This window comes from Mytilus californianus, unplaced genomic scaffold (assembly GCF_021869535.1).
Source record: "Mytilus californianus isolate M0D057914Y unplaced genomic scaffold, xbMytCali1.0.p SCAF_7, whole genome shotgun sequence".
NCBI lineage: Eukaryota > Metazoa > Mollusca > Bivalvia > Mytilida > Mytilidae > Mytilus > Mytilus californianus.
The window spans coordinates 114,312,161-114,323,199 of NW_026262723.1; the positions used below are offsets into that span (position 1 = coordinate 114,312,161).

Below are 11,039 nucleotides of genomic sequence, written 5' to 3' on the forward strand. Positions count from 1 at the left end.
ATACCCCTAAAATAATAAAACCTTGTCTGATTAGTGTCCTGCAAAGTACTTTGCAGAGAACTCTAGTTTTAAACTTATTTTAAGTCTTTACCTTATATCTTGCAAATTATAAAAGAAAGATTGAAACTGTAAACAGCAATACTGATCAGCAATACAAGATATACAAAAATGTCATATGGTAGAAATTTTTGATAAAATCCTACTGGAGTATTATAGCCCATTAAAAAAGGGCTTATTATCTAGAAAACTATAATGTGAAACTGTAAACAAGAAAAACATGTATTGATTTGCTTATATCTTGCCCCTTCCTTAATGATAGGACAAATTAATATATCAATTCTGATTTCATGAAAATCCAAACATTTATCATGTTTATATATAAGACAAAACGTAAAGCAAAGGAACAGCACGTTCTTGTTACATCGGATAATAAGGATGTCAAAATTGCCAATCCCTCTATGATTAATTGTGACAATCAAAACTAACACTTCTATAATCATATATTAATCATAAGATATAAATTTAATTGGAGTGTTATTTAATTATTTGATTGTAGTAAGGTATTTACTGATTTTGATCTAGTTTTTATTTCCGGTTATGAATAATGTTGGATTAATGGGTTTAAAAGATTAAATGTTTGAAGTTATTCACCAAAATGTAGACAGAGGCAGCTCAGATTTAAAGAAAACATATTTGTTAATGTTTAATCTGATTTTAATAGTGTACATTTTTAATCAGACTTCTCCACTCAGCTGGATTCAAACCCTTGCTTCTGTGACATAGTTGCAACACTGCCTGCACTGTGTCCAGTGCCATGTCTGTCATAAAATTGTCACATGTTTCATACAACAATAATTGTCGTCAAGACCATGTCAGTTGCTTTGTAACAAAACAAATTCATTACTCAAAGAAAAAAGAAAGTTACTCGCATTTCTACATTATTCACATTAAAGTCAATGTGATAAAGAGAATTACTGATCCCAGATTTCTAATATTGAAATATTGATATACTCAGGACTTAACAACAGTGATAATTCACTCATGTGTTACATGCATTCGTTAATTAATGTGTTCAGTCGTGAGTTCAATACTTTTCATTTTTATTATTTGCCTATTAACTATTTTATAATGAAAAAAGAGCAAATGTTCTATCTGTATCCCTGAAACTCTCCATTCCCTTTACAGCACTTGTTGACTTCTTTAGAAATTCATTATAATTAATGGCACAATTTATAATAACAGGAGACTTAAATTATCCAGACAAGAGAGGGGTTTTAATTTTTTTCAGCATATATGTGAGTGATATATTCAAGATTTTGTGGAATGTTCTAAATATATTATGATATCATAACTGTATAACCTTGTTAAATATTTTAAACATAAAAACATCTGTTCTATTGACGAACATTTTATATAAGATTCAATTTGATTTAGCAAATAGGAGAAAGCTAAAACATCTGATTTAGTGGCCAATTAATTTGACTTGCAATTGTATAAACAAATTTATTTTCCTTTTTTCATTATCCCATTATAACCTCTTAATTCTTAAGAAGAAGGCCCAAAAAAAGATTGTCTTCCTTAAAAGATATTAATTATAGGGCTAAAACTTTTCTTCAAGGTGGCTGTAAAAACATGCAAAATAGTTTATATTGATGTCATACAGTAAACATTGCCTTAAATAGGTTATCTCTATAATAAACCCATGTTATATATTTTAAACCTCCTTCAAAACTGATCATGTATATCGCATCAACTTCTAAATATAAACCTCTAATGTGTCATTAAATAATGCCCTTGTCATTTCTAAGCCGTCTTAGATAAGGTTTTATTTAACAAACTTATTGTACACAATAAAAGAGCATTCTGAATTTCTTCATAGATTTATGGTCTATTTTTTGTTTGCTGAACTTTTTAGTCAAAACGAAATTGTGATATACCTACAAATTATTTACTTTCATATAAAACTGTCTGGTTAGCTTTTCATGGGCAATAATCCCAGATTAAAGACTACTTGAATGAATATTTGTTTTATTATAATTTTTTATATATATAATTTATACTGAAGTAAATACTAAAGCAAGTTTTAGAAAAATATATTGAATAAGAAATTAGAGACATCTCAAGTTTTCACAGATAAAAAGTTTTTTAAAATCAGTTTTTATATGAATTTGAAGTTTAGGGGGTTGAACTAATGAACAAATGAACTAAATGTGTAATGAAACTCACCAAAGATACCAGGCATTTTGTATGCCAGACACGCCTTTTGTCTACAAAAGACTCACCAGTTATGCTCGAATCGAAAAAGTTAAAAGGCCAAAAAATAGTATGAAGTTGAAGAATGAAATCAAAGATTTGCAGTGATTTGCTCTGGAAGAGTAAATATGGTTTTACTTTTTTAAACAGGATTTTCGAAGTAAAAATCGGTTATTGATTTGGGGATGTACGGCGGGCGGGCGGCTGCCAAACAGTGTCCGTTCATTAACATGCATACGCTTTGACAAAATTTTTTCAAATTTAGATATGTTGTTTCCTGTGAATAAATGAAGGTCAAGTTCAATTTTCACGATTTTCTCGTTGTTGAGTTGTCGACCTTTTAGTCATTTGTGTCAGTAGCCAAAAGTTATACTTATTATATGATTGAGTTATTTCCCTTTGAACAGAAATTGAGATTTGCAAATATCATTTTCATTAGATAATAATCTATTTTTATTAAAGGATATATTTCATTACATAACATTGTGTAGATAAAATTGTTGACATTGATATATAAGTTGCAGATCTATATTAGTTTGTGACAAATGAAAGAAAATATTGGGAACTATTAATTATATATATAAAGTTTGATTACACTAAGTGTTTTTAAATAATTGTCACCTGTTATCAGATAACAAAGCATCTGGTAAATATCTGGTCAATTCATCACACAATTATGATTGGAGTGACAGATTTATTTGAAAATTTTCTGTTTCCTAAGTGTTGATGATGATAAGATCTGTAGTAGGGTATAAATAAAGTTTGAAATTTACTGTTCATTATTAGACATTTTGAAGATAATTACAGATAAGTTTTATAGATTTTTAATAGATATTGTATTAATGATAAATTACATTTTGGATTTTTTTTTCTTCTTTTCTTTGGTAAATTGTTTGAAGAATTTTGTGGTAGGTTTGTTTTGTTATTCTGTATAAACTTCTTATCTGAATGCTATATATTTTTTTTTGATGAAGCAAACTCCTTTAAAAACTAAGTTTAGTTTGTCTATTAATAAACATATATTTAGATTTCGGATTTTGGGCCCAGTATTCAAGTTTGTCCAAATTAGGGTCCAAAATTATACTGTGTTTGATTTCAGCATAAATTGAATATATATAGGGTTCTTTGAATGCTGAATCAAAACCTGTATTTATTTTCATTATTAATTAGATAATACCACAAGGTCCAAAGGGTCCTAAATTAACCTTGAGTTTGATTTCATCAAAAATTGAATTCTTGGGGTTCTTTGATATGCTGGTTCTAACAATGTACTTAGATTTTGGACATTGGACCATAATAGGTAAATGTCTGATTTAAAAATTTTCAGTTCTTTGACCACATTCATTTTGTGTCACAAACCTATGCTGTGTCAAATATTCAATCACAATCCAAATTAAGAGCTGTTTTAAGCTTAAATGTTGTGTTCATACTTGCTCAACTGTTCAGGGTTCAACCTCTGCAGGAAAATCCGGTTTGCTGTCACTCTGACAGCCTCTTGTTTGTATAATAAAAAACTTGCAGTACACTGTTTTCATTGTAGGACAGTCGGGCCAGAAGATTTTTTTTTGGCGAGTGCTAAAATTATTTCACAGGCCCAAAATGAATATTGGTTTGGTAGCCCAATTATTTTACCAAGAATTTTTTCAGTGTTGAGCAATAACAAATGCCAATAAAGTAATACAAATCGTTGTTCTTTATTCTTCAATCAACCCCTCCTGATGTTCTTATGTCTATTTGGCATCAACCTGTACTGGTGATACGGCAGACTAAACAACATAAAATAGTAACTTACAGTGAAGAAAACTTATAAAAATACATTAGTTAACTTACTTTGCATATTTTGACAGCTTCATTGTATCCATTGACAGGGTTCAGGGTTCACAACAGAAGGAAAATCAAAGGTGGGGGAGAAAGTTCTTCAAATCAGAGATTGTGTGTTGAGTTGTCAAATCGTTCCTTTTGCATAAATTGTTAATTTATGCCTTACAAGTTTTTGTCATATATAGCTAATTTGGGAAGGGGGTCTCACATTCATTTTGTAGTTGGTCACCACACTTTTAGGAACATATTAAACAAGGAGAAGTAAACACCTAATGTGGTTTCCCAGATTGCAGGGATATTAAAGTAAGGGATCCACATATAGTATTGCTTTTCATGTGATAAAGTATGCAGTATATAATTTTATTATTTTAAAGAGCTTTCTGACAAATTCAGATTTAATTTGAATTGTCTTATGGAAAACCACATGGTAAGATAGAAAAGATAAAGGAATTAATCTTTAATTTTCTTTTTAGAAATCCCCAGCCCGTGTTTGTATATCCTCCATGTTGACTGTCTGTGTCTATTCTGATGCACTTGCACGTTTTAACAGCGTGACCCAGAGTACAGGATTTCTGAAAATGGGTGTTCTGAATTTGGGGTGGTTAATTTATGAGAGTAAACTATGATTTTGAGAATAATAATGCACTCTCCCAATGATTTATTTTTGGGCCAGTAACTATCCATCTTTTGACAATTTCTAGTCACCCAATCAAGGTTTTGGTCGCCAAATGCGAATAGGCGACCGTCTGTGTCCTACGATGGTTTTATGCTGCAAACTTTAACATTTTACTGAAACCTGTTATAACTTTGTATATCATAATATCATCCAAAAAATTTATGAATACTAAAGGTATTTGGTGGTCATGTGTTTCAAGTTTTGACAAACATTTTTAATTTGTAAAATCAAATTAATCCTCAAAAACTGTTCAGGTACATTAAAATAAAATGACATATAAATAATGCAATTAATTATTCATGTTTTTGTGTCTTTTTCTTTTCTTTTGTTTTTTTGTGAGTGTTTCTTTCCAAAATAAATATAGCATATTCCTACATTCTTAAAAGGACTAGAATTACATAGGGAAATTATACAGACCAGGAAATCAAAAGATTGATTTCAGAAATTGTGTTAAAAACTAATTATATGTTTTACAATGTTCATTTAAATAAATTCTAACAAAAATTGTTAAAATCTTTGTTAGTATCTGTAAAATTAGTAGATGATTTTAAAGCTTTGTTAAACGGTTTCTGGTTAACCAGTATTGTATATTGTTTGAATTGTGTCAAACTTAAAATCATTTTATATATCATGTTTATCTATATAGTATTGTGTGAAATGACATGTCAGTAACCTAAAGAGATCAATGGGGTTATGGCAAAGGATTTAGAACTCATATATATGTGATGGCAAAAGAAGTATAACCTTGATTGTTAGAGGTATAAAGGGATCAGAATGTTTGGTTGTCTGTGATGCATAATATCCAGTCATCAATTCTATAGAATTATTGAAAGATTTAGTCAAACATCCTCTCTGCAAGAAATTTATGTATTCTTTTTTAACTCACCTGACCCAAAGGGCCAAGGGATCTTTTCTCAATACTTGGCGCCTGTCGTCCATCATCTATCATCGTCTGTTGTAGTCTGTCATCTGTCATTTTTAACTTTTACAAAAATATTCTCCTCTAAAACTACTGGGCCAAATTTAAACAAACTTGGCCACACTCATCATTGGAGTATCTAGTTAAAAAAAATGTCCGATGACACTGCCCGCCAAGCAACATGGCCATCATGGCTGAAAATAGAACATAGGGGTAAAATGCAAGTTTTGTCTTTTATCTTGAAAACTTCCATGAATAAAGAAATGTTCAGATTGATGATATCTACATATTGTATATTTGCTTCAAAACTGCCCGACAACTTCTTACAGGAGTTAAATAATTGACAAATTTAAACATTTTTTTTTTTAGATTTTGCCTATTATTTTAGAAATTATGATAGATAGAGAGAAGTTTTATATGCAAAAATGATCAGCAAGACAAGATCTGCAAATAATTTTAATGGATGAAATTGACTTTTAATGACAATTTTTACCTATTTTTTGTCTAATATCTTAAAAACAATAATAGATAGATTGAAACTTCAATAAGCAGAAATGATCAGCAAGACAAGATCTACAAATAAGTCAACATGGCTGATAAGTGTACATAGCCGAAATCACCTGCAAACTCCTTATTGAAGTTATTGCCCTTTAGTGCTGTTTTTACCAATTTTTTGGGTATTTGCCTATCATTTTATAAACTATAATAGATAGATAAAAACTGAATTAAGCAAAAATGATCAGCAATACAAGATCAACAACAAAGAGATTATTGTCATGAATTCTATTCTAGACTAGTCCACAATGTTGGAGAGAGTCCATTGTTGAAGATGCTCATAGACCTAGATGAGCGACACAGGCTCTTTAGACTAAGCTTCTAGTTTTGTTTCAGCTTTAAAGTTTTAGACAGAAAGAATTCTATCATATTTGCACGTTGTATTACATAATAATTTATTGGTTTTTTTTTCAGGATGTTTAGAAGTAGATGATGGTACCATACTAAAACATGTGCAGCGTCCACCTAAAGGTCAGAGAGAGTTAGATTTTTATGATGAAGTCTTCAAGTCAACAGACGACAACACTTTAATAGAACTTCGGCCATTTGTTCCAGAATTCCATGGTGTCATCCATGGTGAAAAGAACGGAGGTGTAGCCAAACGTAAGAAGAGCAGACCTTATTTTATGTCACAATCTCTTTGTTTAGTCTTTAAGATAAAAAGGTTTAATGTCACTTTCCATTACCACCTTTTGATCTGGTTCCTCTATGTATAATCTGTCTTCAATGATTTATAATACATAGATATAGGAGTATCCTGTGCTATCTTGATTATAAGATTTAAATAGCTGTCATGTTTAACTCCAGTTAGTTTGTATAGTCAGTTTTAAACATGATATATATATGTGTATTTTGTGAAATGTGTTCAATTACCACAAGTTGATCAGTTCAGGAAATAGGACAGTTCTATATCTATGATCTAAATCACTGATCGAGGTTAAGAAAAAAGAAATTATTTGATAAATATCCAAGGTCACCAGTGATTCAACATTTCCACTGCAGGTATTCAGGGTTACTGTAAGACTTTAGTCGCAAGTTGATTATCGTTTCCAAATCCACTACTTCTTATCAATTCTCTAGCTTAACCAATTTCTAATAAAAACAACTGTCTGTTTTACGTTTTGACAATAAATCAACGGAATTCCATAAAGATAATTTCGTATTTTGTCTTTTTTATTCTATAATAGTTGAAAATGATTATATCCACACCGTTCACATCTATATTTAGACATTCGACAAGTTAACATAAGTTAAATATAACTTAAATGGGGTGTTAGCTCCCCTTTTTAATACCAAATTTCATATTGGTTAATAAATATTTCATTTGATGTTTAATATTTACAAATTATTTAAATTGAATTGATTTTGGTATTTATGACTTATATAAAAAGACATACATTAATATACAGAATTTATTTATCTTGTTTTGAAAATTTTAATAACCAAAATTTAGAACCTTTGAAATTTATATATAGTATTTAGCAAAATATATTATGTATATCATCCACACATCAGAAACGGTTCCTAGAAGAATTGTACTGAGTTTGTAGTAAATATAAGATCTTGGAATTGTGGTACGTAAATAGACTGATGAGATAATTTTTCTTATTAGATAAAATTAAGTTAAAAAGACTTTTGCAATGTTGAAGTGTGCCATGCGTCAGTGAATTCATATTTTCTTGAAAGTCTTATATTTTTCACGCCAATGTAATAATTGTGAAATAAGTCTTTACCTTTATTTTCCAGACCAGTACCTGAAGTTAGAAAACTTGATAAAGAAACTTTCCAAGCCATGTGTTTTGGACATAAAGATGGGGAGAAAAACATATGACCCAGAAGCCTCACCAGAGAAAGTGGCATTAGAAATAGCCAAATTCCCCCCTGTCATGCAGCTAGGCTATCAATTCTCAGGAATGCTGGTAAAACACTATTCACTGTATAATTATGTATCAATTCAGTAGTTAGTGCTTCAGTACTTACATGATATATAACATGTGACAATATCCTAAAGTTCCACATTGACAGATAAAGAAATTACAAGTGAGAGGTTTAGCTAGTATAAAACCAGGTCTGTTATGAATTTTCCTTGGAGTTCGGTATTTTTGTTATTTTACTTTTTACTACATAAAAAGAAAGTAAGGTTTCAACTTCCACAAGGCAAAGTTGACAATAGCTTTTCTTTAAGGTCGCTTTTGGTCTTATAGCTTATTACGTTTGTACGTAGTAATACATCCCTGGCTTCATCAGGTCAGAAGTTAGTGTTTTAGATTAATTGTAATAATTTTATAAGATATTTCCCTAAAATTCCTTGTTGATAAATTCAGAAAATATTAAAAAAATAGGTTCCAAATCTATCAGGCAAAGTTGACTGTAGCTGATTTTGGTTTTTCCTTTAAAGTCCCTTTTGAAGATTAATCTCCCAACATTTCTACACATCCCTTGCTTTCTAATGGATGGGTTTGAGTGTTCATGATGAAGGTAAATCCAGGATGGCGCTTCAGATGAGAAAAATTAATAAAGTGTAATTTTCATTTATACTTTTGAAGTACAAAGAAGGCAATTGTATAAATAGTGTCATCACTTGGAACCAGTCTTCATCTATTAAGTTACCTTTTACATAGTCATTTGTTCATACCATGTGAGTTTGGTTAGCCATTTAGCATTTAACTTTAGTAGAATCATTCATTGGTTGGATCTCTTCCAAATTTTCAAAATCTTCATCACTGCATAAGTATCAATAAGGGCATCTGACTGGCTTTTACATTTCTAGTGTATGTTGAAATCATTTGACCTATTTAGACCATGCATTGATTGAATGTTCCTTTGTTAAAAATTATGTCTTGCAGGCGATACGTTTCTTAATGGTGCTTAGCTGTTTTTGTCTCGCCATGACAGAGTCAAAAAGCAAGACTTAGGTATGCTCTTTCCTGTGTTGTCGGCTTGTTGGCGGCAGCAGTGTCAAAAAATGTACTATTAATGATAGTATAAGCATTTGCAAGTCTCCTTTTCAATGGAGATTATTTGGCACCACCCCCTATCAAGGTTCTTTGACTTTGAAACTTTTACATTGTTTACAAGTAAAAGTTTGTTTTTAGGTAAGTGTTTAGGGAATCACTTATGATAAGTCAATAGCATTTGGTATGCTGTTGTATTAACATTGGCATTTCTCATTTCCATGGAAATTATTTGGCCCTGCACTCTGAATCATGGTTCATTGACTTTGAATGTTTTGCATAGTTTATATGTTTAAATATTGCCATTTGGATTCAATATTTGCATTATACTATGAAAATTTCAAAAAAGGCGAGACATATTTCTGTGTTAACAGTTTATTAATGTACAAACTAAATAAGTTTCACATTATCAGAAATATGATAAGAACAAAATCTGTATCTATTATTTAGTTTATCTGCAGAGAGACTCAATGTACTTTCAGTTTGACATTTGGTATATTGAAATAGCTTATTTGAGAAACTTTGAAAATCTGTTAATTTAATGCAGTTAAGAGGGTAAGCATTCATTGTAATGGTGAATAACAATATAAGCAAAAAAACAGAGGTCTGCCTCTTTATAGATCTACTTGATTATAGTTAGAAAGAAGGAAAAAAATCGGAAAACCTCATACTAAATGCATATATACATTTTTCAGAAGTTTGACATAGATAAAAACAAGATGGTGAAATATGATAAATATTTCTGTAAAAAGTTAACAGAGAAAACAATGGTGGTTGATGGTAAGTGTATTACAATGATTGCAATTTTTTTTAAATGGGTTAATAATTGGAAATTTTAGAACAATTGTGAATTTATCAAACTAAGACCAAGACTTTTTCTGTTTTTATACAACCGCAAAAAAATTTTGTGGTCGTATATTGGTATGACGTTGGCCTCGTCGTTGTCGTCGTCCGAAGACACATTGGTTTTCACACTCTAACTTTAGTTTAAGTGAATGGATCTTTATGAAATTTTACCATAAGGTTCAATACCACAAAAGGAAGGTTGGGATTGATTTTGGGGGTTATGGTACCAACAGTTAAGGAATAAGGGGCCAAAAAGGGGCCAAAAATAAGCATTTTTGTAACTTCCAGACATAACTTGTGTGTTAGTTTATGGATCTCTCTGACATTGTACCACAGGGTTCCATATCATAAAGGGAATGCTGGGATTGATTTTGGGGGTAATTGCCTCAAAATTTTGGGAATTAGGGGCCAAAAAAGGGGAAAAAACAAGCATTTTTCTAGTTACATGACAATAACTTATGTGTAAGTGTATAGATCTTTCTGAAATTGTACTACAAGGTTCCATATCACAAAGGGAAAGCTGGAATTGAGTTTGGGGGTAATTGCCCAAAACGTTTAGGAATAAGGGGCCAAAAAGGGGCCAAAAATAAGCATTTTTCTAGTTTCCAGACAATAACTTGTGTTCAAATGTATGGATCTCTCTGAAATTGTACTGCAAGGTACCATACCACAAAGGGAAGCCTGGGATTGATTTTGGGGGTAATTGCCTCAAAATTTTAGGAATTAGGGGCCAAAAAGGGGCAAAAATCAAGCATTTTTCTAGTTTCAGGACAATAACTTGTGTGTAAGTGTATGGATCTTTATGAAATTGTACTACAAGGTTCCATATCACAAAGGGAATGCTGGTATTGATTTTGGGGGTAATTGCCTCAAAATGTTTGGAATTAGGGGCAAAAAAGGGGCAAAAATACAAGCATTTTTCTAGTTTCATGACAATAAGATGTGTGTAAGTGTATGGATCTTTATGAAATTGTACTACAAGGTCACATATCACAAAGGGAAAGCTGGAATTGAG

The 11,039-nt window shown here is 30.8% G+C and overlaps 2 protein-coding genes across 6 annotated transcripts in view; both read left to right on the forward strand.

Moving 5' to 3' along the window:
• Window positions 1–11,039, forward strand: part of LOC127708314 (inositol polyphosphate multikinase-like) — a 62,992-nt gene that overhangs the window by 18,873 nt on the left and 33,080 nt on the right. The window lies entirely within an intron of this gene.
• Window positions 1–11,039, forward strand: part of LOC127708313 (inositol polyphosphate multikinase-like) — a 38,046-nt gene that overhangs the window by 17,084 nt on the left and 9,923 nt on the right. For all 5 annotated transcript variants that reach the window (XM_052213165.1, XM_052213166.1, XM_052213163.1 and 2 more), the window contains exons 3-5: window positions 6,639–6,827; window positions 7,971–8,143; window positions 9,874–9,958. In XM_052213165.1, coding sequence (XP_052069125.1) covers window positions 6,639–6,827; window positions 7,971–8,143; window positions 9,874–9,958 — 447 coding nt within the window. The remainder of the gene's footprint in view (window positions 1–6,638; window positions 6,828–7,970; window positions 8,144–9,873; window positions 9,959–11,039) is intronic.